This window comes from Marmota marmota, unplaced genomic scaffold (genome assembly GCF_001458135.2).
Source record: "Marmota marmota marmota unplaced genomic scaffold, marMar, whole genome shotgun sequence".
Classification (NCBI taxonomy): domain Eukaryota; kingdom Metazoa; phylum Chordata; class Mammalia; order Rodentia; family Sciuridae; genus Marmota; species Marmota marmota.
The window spans coordinates 4,407,958-4,422,348 of NW_026000164.1; the positions used below are offsets into that span (position 1 = coordinate 4,407,958).

General features: G+C 40.1%; 1 protein-coding gene across 6 annotated transcripts in view; it reads right to left on the bottom strand.

Moving 5' to 3' along the window:
- The window catches only part of Cul1 (cullin 1), an 83,261-nt gene that overhangs the window by 34,963 nt on the left and 33,907 nt on the right, over positions 1-14,391 (bottom strand). For 4 of the 6 annotated variants that reach the window (XM_048786759.1, XM_048786758.1, XM_048786761.1 and 1 more), the window contains exon 2: positions 11,481-11,781. In XM_048786759.1, coding sequence (XP_048642716.1) covers positions 11,481-11,620 — 140 coding nt within the window. In that variant the 5' untranslated portion in view covers positions 11,621-11,781. Of the gene's footprint in view, positions 1-11,480; positions 11,785-12,340; positions 12,436-14,391 lie in introns of those variants that run through there. The other 2 variants (XM_015493730.2, XM_048786760.1) reach the window with 2 other exon arrangements.

A 14,391-nucleotide genomic window follows, 5' to 3' on the forward strand; every position in this document is an offset into this window, starting at 1 on the left:
TGTATTTTCCAATTTTATATGAATCTCATTTTCTCCCTTCTATTAGAATGGTAATTTGCATATTCCATTCCAATTCTTTTATTATTTTGAAATTTTACATTCTGTTTGAATTCTAGAAATGGTTATCTTAAAATATGATACACACCGTCTCTGGCCTATTTGGGAAAATGTTTGGCCTTCATCTCATCAAGTATTTCTGCTGTTTTCTCCTAGTTCTTCTGTTGCAGATATGTTGGTCAAGTGCATGCTTCTTCCATACATCAGTTAAAAACTTCAATTATTTTCTGTCACTTTATCTTTGTTCAAACTTTTGCATTTTTCTAGATATACCACCTGCTTAAGTGAATCTCCAGCAGCTATGTCAAATTTGCTGTTAATTTTATTTGCAAAATGTCTTGGGTTTTCCAAAGTGTTCCTCATCCTTATCTATCATTAATCATTTTGGATGGAATGAAACACCCTCTTCCAGGATCCTTTTATTTGAAGTTCTGGGGTCTGACTTTGTGGCTTGGAGCATGTACTGACTTCATGGTGAACTTTCTCCTATGCTCTGCAACTTTATTTTAACTCATGGAGGGGGGCGGGCTTTCACATTAATTTCCCAGCTTGAAGTAAGTTCCACACACATTTGAGTTACAAATTCTCAAGGCAGACTTTCCCCAAACCCTCCTGCATCCAGAGCTCAGTTTAAATATTTTCTCAGTTGCCTCCCTGGCAGAGCAGGTTCGTTGAGGTTTTTGCATGGTCTGAATTTTTTCAGCTCCCCGCCTGCTGTTCCCACCAGGGCTCTGTCTCCTCCTGTGTGGCTGCCACCAACCAGCCCACCTTTTCCCGAAGCCCCACGCTGCCCGGGGTTCCCCTCATCTTTGCGCAAAGTCAGCTGTGCATTTATGCTACATTTCACCCATCATCCAGTTCTAGGATTTGTTAGGCTATCTATTTCAGCCTGACTTCTGTTTCTTGGCAGTAGTATATTATTTTGACTATTAACTTAAAAAGTTTTAAAAAACGAACCCAATGATAGCTTATGTGCAGTTAAGTGATACTTCTGGACTTCTATTAAAAGGTCAAGAGTGAACACCATGTTCACCTGATGGTTGTGCAAATGGCTCAACTAGAATCACCATCTGATCAAGAAACTCCACCCCCAGGCATCCACAGGAGGACACAGACACAAATGTTTACGGCAGTATTATTCACAGAGTCAGAAGGAAGAAACAACCCAAATGTCCCCAACTGACCGACAGAGAAACAATGTGGAATGTCCATGAAATGGAATACTATTTTACTCCCAAAAACAAACAAAATATTGGCATGTGCTATAACATGGTGAAATTTTAAAACATTACGCTAAGTGGAGGAAAACCAGTCATAAGAGACCACGGGTTCATCTATCTGCTCAGGCTGCCAAAATACAGACTTCAGCTTAAACACCAAACAATAGGAATTCATTCTCAGTTCTGAAGACTACAAGTCCAAAATCAACCATCTGAGGTTGGTTCCTAGCTTTCTGTCTTCTCACACTGCTATGTGGACAGACAGAACTCTTTGGTGTCCCTTCCTCTTCTTAAAAGGACAAAATGCTGTCAGACTAAGACCCTGGCCTCACAACCTAACTTAACCTTAATTATTCCCCCCAAAGACCCTGCCTCCAAGACCCATCATTCAGGGGTGAGGGTTTTAACATGAATTAACATTAACAACGCAGTCCGCAGTCCCCAACACTACGGGTTACATGATCACACGAACATAAAACGTGCAGAGCAAGCTGATTTGGAAGTGGAAAGTGGGTTAGCAGGGGGAGACAAGGGAGTGACAGCTAGGGGACAGGATTTCTTTTTGAGATGATGAAAATATCTAAAATTGAATATGTAGGGTCAGATATATTTGTAAATATACTAAAAACTACTGAGATGTCCACTTTTGTATTCCATGTGAATTCTATCTCAATAAAGCCATTATTTTTCTAAAAATTCAAATAATTCTAATCATAATCCCAGCAATGTTGACCCCCAGTAACAGAGGGGTCAACACAAACTATAAAGAGGAATGCAAAGAAACAAGAGGAGTCAAAATAATCTTGGGGAGTGGGGAAGAACAAAGCTGAAAGATTCTATCATTTAACTTAAGGAATTCTCACAAAGCATGCCTACAATCTCAGTGACTCAGGAGGCTGAGGCAGGAGGATCACAAATTCAAAGCCAGCATCAGCAACATAGCAAGACCCCGTCTCAAAATAAAAAACGGACCAGGCGCAGTAACGCATGCCTATAATCCCAGCACCTCGGGAGGCTGAGACAGGAGGACAGTGAGTTCAAAGCCAGCCTCAGCAATGGCTAGGTACTAAGCAACTCAATGAGACTCTGTCTCTAAATAAAATACAAAATAGGGCTGGTGATGTAGCTCAGTGGTTGAGTGCCCCTGAGTTCAATCCCTGGTACGAAAAAAATTAAAATATTATAAATAAAGAAAGAAAGAAAGGGTTGGGATGCGGCTCAGTGGTTAAGCACCCCTGGGTTCAATTCCTGGTAACAACAACAACAACATAAAAACATCCTAAAGGCTGGGGATGGGGATACAGATCAATGGCATGCATGAGGTCCTGGATTCAATCCCCAGCACTGCGTACCCCCCATCCAAAAAAAGAGAGAAAAGAATTCTCATAAAGCTACAGTATACCAATATTACAAACAAAAATACCCACACTAATATCTCACATGAACATGAACATAGATGCAAAAAATATTTGACTAAGGACCAACATATCAGTGAGATAGAGCCCTATAAATAGAAGTATTTGTCATTTAGTTTAACTAATAAGGGGATAAAGGTTGTCAGCAAATGAGGCTGAAGTAACTGCATGGGGAGCTCCACCTCAAACCTAACTCACACCACACTTTGTTAACTTTAGTCAGACCATAAACCTAAACACCTAAACGAAGCTCTAGTAGGAAAACACAGAATATTTGTGATCTAGGCAAAGGTTTCTTAGGTTATAGAAAGCAAAAACTGTTGAATAAACAAAGGAAAACAACCAATGTAAGCCAGGTTTCCTTAAAATAATAATAAAAAAATTGTTCAAAGACATCAATAAACATTTGCTCACCCAAAGATATAAAAAAAAGAGCTACTCTAATTAATTAAACTATTCTAAAACTGGGATGCAGGACGAAAGAATTGGACACTGTAAACAGAAGACTCCAGGTCTACCAGCAATTGAAAGGCATTCACCTCACAGGGACAGTCCTCACGGGTGTGGACTTATGGCCAAGTGTGAACCACGTCTGACAGAAGAACCTCATCAACTGAACTCGAATCACGGTGAGTCCGCAGAAAGGCAAGACTCAAGGCGCATCTGACATGGCTCTGATGATGTCAATCTTACTTTGAACTCAACTAAACAACATGAGGAAACGTAATCAGGAAAGGAAAAGCAGATTCTTATTGTGTCTCAGAAATCTGTTCAGGGACCCAGCCCTGCCTCAGGTCCCATAGGGATGAGAGCCAAGGGCAGGGCCACCGGCACCACTCATCTGTTAATTGGGCAGGAGAACCAGTAACAGAGGAGGACACCAAGTGGGGTTTCTTCATAAGAACTGGCCCAAAGGGTCCCTATGGGGAAACTCCAGGGCATGTACTGCCTGAGCCAGGTTCACCCTGCTACTGTCCTCACAGAGGCCACACTGGCCACCTACCTCCCAAGATGTGACAAGACAAATGTGAACAAAGTGAGAAAAACAAAGTATGACAATGTTTAGAAGAAAAACGGTCCCATTGAAAGTTATTCTTAAAGTAAACAAATGATAGAATATGAGAAAAAGTTAAAAATAGGAATTAAGAGGAAATGAGAAAAAAACAGATGAAAATAAAATCTAAACAGCAATAAGATAGACGTTTCATTTGGTGGGCAAGCGGTTAGCAGTTGAGCGCCAAGGCTCTTTTTCACAGATCCCCAGAAGAGTTTCTTGGGCAGGAAAATCAAGGAGGACTGGGCAGCAATCTGGGTCTCTCCCACTGGTAGGGGGAAATGCTGAGATAGGTGGTGGCCTTAGAGCCAAGTCGGGTCAGCCTCCAAAATATGTCCTAGAACTCCCCTGCCATCCTGGAACATTCAACACTGGCCAAGGCACACTCTGCTAGGACAGTTCTGCTTGGGAGAACAACTGCTGGAACAAGGTCCCATCAGATACTCACAGGGCACCTGCCCCACGCCACGCACTGTAAAGGACAGGTAGAAAGAAAAACTGCCCTCCTAGAGCTCTGTGTCACTCAGGAGCAGCCGGCACACAGCTGACCGCCATTTGGAGGCAGCGGCGGATGCAGCAGTCCTCTCCACCATCAGCAGGGGCCGGGAGATGCCCCAATGATTGTCACCCATAAGCTATATGCCTTATTTGTCAAGTAAAAGATATCTGGGCAATCAGCTTTTGACCTTTATTTATTATAAGACTCCAACCACTTTCATTTTTTTTTTTAAGTCCATTCAATTAAAGAAATAAAACTAGGGCTGGGGTTGTGGCTCAGTGGTAGAACACTTGCCTAGCAGGTGTGAGGCACTGGGTTCAATTCTCAACACCACATAAAAATAAAGGTCCCCAACAACTAATAAAATATTTTAAAAAAAATAAATAAAACTAAGGTTCTATTAAAATTCATTTGAAAGGCTCTACACTTCCCGTCTTCACATGCCAATAAATGGGCCACCTATACAAGATGGCAGTGGCAGCAGGCCTCATACCATTTGTACAATCAGAGTATAAAGTCAAGAAGAATAAAGTTCTTCCCAATCTGTGGTTAGGTGCATTTCTGAAAAGAATATCCCACCCAAAACAAATTCACATCTAACAGCATACTTTAAAACCAAAGATGATTGTGATGAACTTTAAAATTTAAATGCTTAGAAAGACGAGTATGTATGTGTGTATGTATATATGTATTTGTGTGTGCGTATATGATACGCACACACACACACTACAAATCAAGTTTAGAAGAGTGAACATACCATATTTACACTGACCAAAAAAAAAAAAAGAAATCATTTATTTAGGCAATTATGCACATGAGAGCAATTTCTGTGGGCTCTTGCTCCAAAGCAGGTACGTAATTCCTCAGTCCTAAAAACTATCAGTTCTTAGTGAAAGGTAGAATTTTGCAAGTGAGTATAATTTGGACTTGGTGTTTACAAAACAAAGACAAAAAAAACAAGGATTGTTCAAAAATCATCCAGATTAGAACACTAGTGCACACCTGTAATTCTAACAACTTAGAAGGCTGGGAGGATCACAAGTCCACGGTCAAACTCAGCAAACCCAACACTTAGGCACTCACTCTGCCACGGAGCTCCATCCCCTGCCCTTCCCTGCAGGTCTGACAGCCGTTTATAGTTCTGACAAATTCTTAGTGTCAAGGCCTGAAGTTATTTCCCATTTTTCCCATTATTAAAATAAGCCAAAGAGACTTGAACATACAATTTGAATAAACTATTTCTATCTTGAGTTAAAAAAATAAATTCCTGAAAGTATATTTTTAAGTCTTTAGAAGAGTGTCTCCAATTCCTCTCCAGAAAGTAGCAGACCACACGCTCGGTCTCCCAATTCCAGTGCTAGTATCTTGTATCTTTAAAACTTTTCCACCTTATTAGTTAAAAAACTAAAATCTCCTTTTAAATCTTGATTTCCTTAACAGTTGTAAGGCTGAACATGTGTCCACATGTTAATCGTCTGCATTTCTTTCTTCTTTTTTTTTTTTTGTGAACTATGTCCTTTAGAGCCTTCTAGAGGGATGGGTGAGCACATATACAAATGAAAATGGTAGTACACATTTGAAAAAATAAGAACATGTTTAGGCTCATCTGATGTAAGTCATGCTCATCAGGTGAGCAAACAAAATTAAGGTAAGTCTCCCAAATAAAAGAGTGCGAGATGAAGCAGCCCAACACATTTGTTGGGTTAGATGGATCCAGATGTCCACAGATCTACGACATCAGTCTATTTGATCTTCTGTTTGATCTGCTTTTCCATGAGATTTTGATTTCCTATGTGGAGAGTAAGAGCCTGCAGCAGGCAAGTGAAGAAGAAAGGCTGGCACCTGGAGTGCTCCCCCTGGACCCAAAAGACAAGGCGTGAACTCTGCAGACCTAAGGGTGGTGGTGGCCAAGACTGAGACAACTGGCAGGTGGGCCAACAGCAGAGGCCAGTGAGTCCTCACACACTGTCCCTGCAATGCACAAGCTGCAGTCTGCCCAGGGCTCGGCGGGCTGACTCCTGGTGAAAAAGGCACCCCTCTCCCGTGATCACAGACTGTGCGCCACGGAGGATCACGTACGAATTCTGAGTGCACTTGCTGTGACTTACTCAACAGCAAAAGTGGCGAAGACAAGAAAGTAGGAATCCTTGGGCTGGGAGAAAGAGGACTTCAAAAAACAGGCTAAGAAAACACACGAGTTCAGTTCACAGCACTAGTGGGGAAAAACAGACTTCCAAGTTTATGAGAGCTAATCTAGGCACCGGCGTGGTTCCCCTGGGGGACAATGCAGTTCACCACGCCTGGTCTGTTGAGCCACTGGTTTTCATTCTTGAGAAAAAAATCATGGAAGGGTGTATTTGCTATCACAAGTCCACATGCTTTAGTCTTAAAAAAAAAAAAAAAAAGCTTTCCTTGGTGAGACTTACTGCTAAGTAATTACCAAGATGTTTCCCCCCAAAGTTTTACATGAAACATATAAGTCGAAATAGGCAAATTCTGGGGAAAATCTCTGATTTCTCCACCTCATTTATTTGTTGCCACAGTCTCAATTTCCCAGTTTTATGCCCACCAAACCATCCAAGCCTGTCTTACTCAAGAGTTGACGTAATGGTGGGAACAGCCAGACAGTCAAGATGCTTCTGTGATTCCTTTCTTTAAACCTCTTTTGTACCTATAATAACATCTAGCAAATGATGAAACTCTACTCTAATGGTTCCATGAGGAAGAATAGAGACCCACTGTATGAGTGCAGAAACCTCCCCAATCTAGGTGGAAGGCTTTTATGGAAATGTGGATCAAGACCATTTCCAAAGTTTTGTCTCTTAGTTATTGCACCAGACTTTGGGATCCAAAAAACAATACTACTTTCTTTCTGGAATCATAAGTGAACACAATAGCAGTACCTGTTCCCAGGGAACAAAACCAGTGCCTTCTCTGTGAATGTGTGATCTATGGAGAAACCTGTAGCTGCACCTTCTGAGGCTATCTATGAGAAAATAATTTGGAATTTTATGTCCAAATTAAACAAAAAAAAGATATCAACATGGAAATTTAAACTGATTCCCAGGGAGGCTAACATTATGATTTAGATAGGTGATAACTACAAAACAACCACGAATAACCACAACCAGGTTACTGAACACGGATTCTTGTCTGAAAACTAGGGACAGGTGACAGGTAGACCAAGGATCAACAAAAAGAAACAGAACCCTCCAACACACAGCCTGATATCTAGATGAGCTTGCTGGACTCCACACTTCCCTCCACTAGTTGGGACCCATGCTTGTTTCTGGAGCCCAGCACAGTATCTGATATGTAATGGTATCAATAAACTAAGAAGTTTCACTACCTATTTCAATTTCAAATGGAAAGAAATCTGTTATTTACCCATTTACTTGGACAGTACTATGTTGCACTGAAAAAAAAAAAAAAAAAAAGTCATCATAACCACCTGTAGTGTCATCCATNAATAAAATCCCAAAACCCATAATAAAGATTAAAAGTCAAAATAAATAGAGAATAAAAAAATACAAAGGATCAATAAGCAACAATTCAATCTATAAAAAGATAAACAAGACTGATAAACCATTAGCCAAATTAACTAAAAGAATGGGAGAAAAAGATTAAAAATTAATAAAATTACAGGTGAAAAAGGGGGCATCATAACACATACCACTAAAAATCCAAAAGGATCACTAGGGACTATTTTTGAAAATCTATAGTACAGCAAATGGGATGAATTTCTAGCCATACTCAACCATCCAAAACTGAACCAAGAGAATACAGAAAACCTAGAAAGACAAATAGCATGTATGAAAATTGAGGCAGCAATAAAAACAAAACAAAACAAACAAAAAACAACAACAAAAAAAGAAACAGAACCCTCCAACACACAGCCTGATATCTAGATGAGCTTGCTGGACTCCACACTTCCCTCCACTAGTTGGGACCCATGCTTGTTTCTGGAGCCCAGCACAGTATCTGATATGTAATAGGTATCAATAAACTAAGAAGTTTCACTACCTATTTCAATTTCAAATGGAAAGAAATCTGTTATTTACCCATTTACTTGGACAGTACTATGTTGCAACTGCAAAAAAAAAAAAAAAAAAGTCATCATAACCACCTGTAGTGTCATCCATGACAGAAAACCAGATGTGCATACTAGTCAGAAAAAGAGCAAGGGCTTGAGGTTAAAACTTGAGAACAAAAAAACCTTGGAGAAGAGTATACAAACAAGTTAACTGAATTAGATCTTACTCTTTATAGAAGCTGGGATTTTTTTCCCCCTTTCCCTAAACTCCCCTCTTTCCTTTGCCATTTTGAATTGAAAAAAAAAAAAAAAAATTCAAGAAAAACATTTAATAATCTCCCTCCTATTATAGTAAACACAAATGCCAGAGGCCCCTAGAGGTTCTAAGAATACTTGTTTCCCATCCAGAAGTAGGTCAATTTCTCTAGAAAATGCAGGTGCCTTCCAAGTACAAGTAAAACACACTTTGGGACACCCATTTCCAGCATCAACAGAGGCTCCCTTCACCAGTCCTCAGGCTGGGCCGAGCCTGGGGTCAGAAGTGGAAGGTTCCCAGCATACTGCCTGACACCCAGGACTCAAATTGTAGCTCTTATTTTTTAGAGAATAGCTGAAGAATTAAATTAAGATACTTTAGACTCAAGTTTAGGTTTTCCAACTTCAATAAATAAATGAAGCTATTATTTTCTCAAGGAAAACTGAAAGGAAAAGAATAATACCCAACTTAAGAGTGGCAGTCCTGGGTTGGGGATATGGTACAGTGAGAGTGTACTTGCCTAGCATTTTTGAGACTCTGGTTTTGAGCTTTGGCACTTCAAAAACAAAGAGTGGCAGTCCTTAAAAAAATTCAAGTTGCAGTTATCAGAATAGTTACAAATTATAATTATTTATAGAATAAAATAATTCAATAATTCCTGAAAACTGGCCCTTCCTTAAAAGTATATTATACATGTCCCTTGCTGCGCTGCCACTAGGACTTATTTATTTTTTAATATTTTTTAGGTGTAGGTGGACACAAGATAATGCCTTCATTTTTATGTGGTGCTGAGAATCAACCTGGGTCCTGCCCATGCTAGGCGAGCACTCTACTGCTGAACCACAATCCCAGCCCCAGGATTTATTTTTTAAAACATTTTTCTCTTCCCCTCCTCCTCCTCCCTAATCTCAGGGGAAACAGGATTATCTTTCTTCCCCATCCTATGCAGAATTATCAGTCCTTGAGCACACACCCACCACAAGAATGAAGTAAATCAAACTTAGGAATGGTTCCAGAAGATATAAGAAAAGACTGTCTCCCAAATTAACAAGTGAATTACAACTCCCGACAGAGAACTGGAATGTAGCCTTTGAATCATCTTTTTAAAAGGACCTCTTTTCCCCTGATGGGTAGAATCACAGCCTCTGGGACAGGAATCCCCTGTGTTTCCCCTTTGCTAGCAAAGCAATAAAACCCTTTCCTTAAAAAAATAAAAATAAATAAAAACCTACATGTCAATGACTTAAGAGATTCCACTCAGGCAGAGCCCCAAGGGAACAGGGGACCGTGATGTTCATACCAGCACTCCTAACAACCCAAGGCAGAAATAAGCCCAAAGCCTTCATTGATGAATGGATACACAAATGTAAAAGAGCCGCGCGAGATTCACTCATCAAGAGAAACAAGGTTCTGACAGTGCTACAAAGACAAGCACAAGACACCACCCCATGGCAAGAAGCTAGACACAAGGCCTCATGCTCTACAAGTCCATTTACACCAACAGCCCATCAGAGACAAATCCAGAGACAGAAAGGAGACTGCCAGGGACAAGGGGAGGGGAATGTGGAGACTGAATGCTAGTGGGAACAAGGTGTCTTTTTAGTGATGAAAATGTTCTAACATTAACATAGTAATAGTGGCAAAACTAAATATACTGAAAACCACTGAACTGTACACTTTAAAATGGATGAATTCTTTTTCTATAAAACGAATTTTTTAAAAGTGTTCTACAATGTAAGTGTATTTACATATGTATCCCATACAGTAAGTTTTAATTAATTAGAGACAGTTTCATATCTATAATTAATGTTAATTTTTTAGGATTCTAAAATATTTAAAATTTAAAGGTACACTATAGCATCACATAACCTAGTTGGATAATCACTGAAATCTTCATTAAATTGGCAACCTTAAAGTCCTAAAATCAGTAGCAACCTGCTCTGAGTTAGCTTTAATTTCCATTTTGTATCTGTATGGAATCAAGCCCATCTAAGTAAGTACATCATGACAGCAGGAGCTACGTCTTTCATACCCTCATAATCTTTGTGGTTTGCAGCACAATCCCTTGTACATATCATGGACTAAATAATAAGTAAAATGCTTTATTAATAACATATTCGTATGTTGGGGCCATAATGGTCAAACTTTCACTGCATGTGCTGTTCCTTTTGATCAGGACAACAGCTGCCTCTGAAGGCCACATGGTAAATACTTCAGGCTTTGTGGGCTAAACTGTTTCTGATACAACTACTCAACTCTGTCCCAGAACAAGAAGGCATTTAAATGAACCATTCCCTGCTTAAGCCAGCACTGTCTCTGGAACTTTCTACAGTTACAGACACATTCCAGTATCCCACTACTGAATACCTGAAATGTGGCTAGGAACTGAATCTTTGTAAATTATTGCTGTCCTTCAATATCCAGGACCTCCTCCATACCAAAATCCAGATTCTCAAGTCTCATATAAAATGGTGCAGCATTTACACATAACCTAATGCACACCCTCCCATACCCTTGAAAGTCATCTCTAATGATTTAAAACACCTAGTGCAATATGAACAACTGCTATACTACATTATTTGGGGAATGATGACAGGAAAAAAATTATGCACATATTCACAACAGAGATCAAAATTTCCCAAATATTTTAAATGGCTGGTTTGTGGAATCCCTGGACACGGAGCTAGTAAATAAGGAGAAGCAACCTATTTTAAATGTGAACATCTACATGTAGTTGGTGGCTACCATACTGAACAGCAATGCATGAGATTACTAGTCAAATCTTACCTCTGCTCAAAAATTAAAGCAAAAAACAAAGTTGGTGACTGTATTATAGGATGAACTGGGAAGAGTAAACATGAAGTAAGATTTCTAATGATTCAAAAATCAAAATAGTAAATAATCAAAATTCTTAACAAACAAATCTCAGCTCAAGCAGGAGGATACGTATAGAGTTCCATGTATCTGGACTTGGCCATGCTTTGTCTGGTGTACACTTGCTGGATTCCAGCTCTGAGGTCATCCCAGATCTGGTCAAGGCCAATCTGCTTCAGTCCATGGGGATTCTGACTCCTGTTTGATGACATTGTGAGCAATGTTCTGAAGTCGTCCAGGGCAGCGATCCTTATTCAAGACACAGCTATTTCTCCATTAGTTGAAAATATACAGTATCATTCCAAATTCATTCACGGCAGCTCAGAAAGGATGTCCTTTAAGTGTGAAGAATGAAATCTCATTGCAGGCAAACCTGAAGAAGAAATAAAGGGAATTAATTTTTTCTAACATCCCTGAGCAGGTAAAATGGTGACACACGCTGACAAAAAGACCGAATCTGGGCATCAGCAGCAGGCACTGCTCTTGCCCTGAGGAAATGTGAAACATTCATTACACAGTCCATGTGCAGAAACATGTTTACTTGATATTTCATCCATAATCACTTCACTCATGAGAAAAGTTGGGTAAAACTTTGCACAAGTAGAAACTGTTGCCTTTCATTACTTCTAAAATTATCAATATTTAAAATATCACAACTTGACCTACATAGCCATTAGGAAAACAAACTTGAAGAAAAAAGGTCAAAGGACATGCTCAAGAAATTCCCAGAAACACAAATAGCAAATAAATAGGAAAACTCATTCAATCTCAATAACTATGAGTTTTAGTAATTTTTTGCTTAGCATTTGACAAGAAGGTGAGTGCTGGTGAAGGAGAAGATGAGAGGATATGGGCACTTCCTTGTAGAAGAGAATTTGGCAAGAACTATCAAAATTTACAACGTGTCCTGGACTTAAAGCTCAGCTCCTCACCTACTAGGTAGATATGGGCGAGCTGCTTAAATTCTCTAAGCTTCAGCTTTCTACGTGACAAATCACTTTCCTCAAACGACTGTTGTAATACCTAAAAAAAGATAACGTATGTAAAATATTTATACACAGAAAATGTTTAACAAGTGGTAATGGCTATTATTTCCAAGCACATGAAGCTACTGTGAAACACAATCTATGTTTCAGATCTTGGATCCATAAAGGCCCTTGGTAGTCAATATATATTTTTAAAATTTTTATTATTAGGTACCAGGGATTGAACCCAGGGGTGTTTTAACCAGCCCTTTTAAATATTTTATTTAAATACAGGATCTTACTGAGTCGCTTAGGGCCTCACTAAGTTGCTGGGGCTGCTTTGAACTCACAATCCTCCTGCCTCAGCCTCTCAAATGCCTGGGATTACAAGTGTGTGCCACCATACCTGGCATCAATATTGTATAACGCTTCTCAATACTGTATAATTTAATGCTTCTTAATGCTGGATAAGTTAAGGCTTCTTGATACTATGTAAGTTAACACTTCTTAATGTACAGCATATTTCAGGCATACTTGTAAGGGTTGTCTGTGTGTACCACATCAAAATGTGAAGGTTTTGAATACATATTTCTGGTTTAAATCAAGAAACACTTCTGAATTATTGTAAGGACTTCACAAAATAAATGATCATTGGAGAGCTCAAGGGATCTAAGACAACAAGGGCAACAAGGTTGCCAGAGCCTGTGGATCCAGGTCTGAGTTGCCATCAAGGAGTTCAGAACATCCCATGTCTCTCCACATCACTGGGCTCCCAGTAGCCCAAGGCACATTTAAGGACCTCAGGGGTTGTGCCTATGGATAAGTTTGAACTACCAATACCTGAATCATCTCTAATACTTATAATCTAAGCTTGTAGGAGTTAACATTTTCTGAAACCACACCACTGAATTCAAATAGATATGTTCAAATGTGAACTGAGAACATATCTAGCAGAAGGACTCCTCGAGTACAAAGAACTAACAACTCAGCAATCGCTCTGCAAATGTTTCTAATGTGGATCTTGAATCAGTCCTCCTTTCCTCGGCCTGGGGAGGATCATAGTGACATCCCACTTGATAACGCTTAGCACATCTGGACTGGCACTTGCCACCTGACCATTGGCTGGACCTCTCTCTCCCCCAACCCTGCTCTAATTTCCCACTTTGACTGCCCAAACTAGAATTAACAGTACAGTTAATTCTACCTTGGATAAGCTTTCTCACACGCATCTAGATGTTCTTTGACTTTTTCTTCTCTTCTAATTTCCACCAACAACTGAGGAAAATGTTCTCTGCCTCTAGCTCCATTCTCCACCATCACTGCCCACCTGTGTAGTGGCAACGCCACTGTATCTAAGCGTCAGAAATCTGGGAAGGATGCTGATGCCTCATCTTTCATATTCAAGCTACTGATGTTAGCTGTCAAGGTTGACTTGCTCAATGTCATTTCCTCCTACAGTAATCTCCATGATCCCTTACCTGGGCCACTGTTTTAATAGTCTAAACAGAGTCTGGTAACTGTGTCCACTTGTATGCTCTCATCCCATTCTGACCTACCTATCAGTCTAAAATTGTTGTCATCCTAATTCTGAATAAGCTGTCATCCTAAGAGCAATGGGGACACCAGAGAGTCAGAACAGGAAAATCCTAATGCAGCACAACCAGACCCTTCTTTCTGCCCACTTGCATCTTACAAAGCTCCCCCTTTTTTTCCCAGGGTTGACACACAGACTCCTCCCCCCTCTCTCCAAGCTACCCTGGTTTAGACCTTTCACAGGGAGTCATTGAGTCACATGACTGACTGCGTCAGGCCACTCAAGAGGTAAAGAGCAGCAAGGTATTCACCAGTGGCACACAGACATGCACTGTTTTTGCTGTACTGGGAGCCAGAGCCTAGAATCCTCAGCATAGGTACATGGTCAGAATATTCCTGAAGGCCACCTTGGGCAAGTGCTAATGGTAGACACATCTCACATAAGTGGCAATGAAGACAGTGTCACTGACAGCAGCACAGAATCC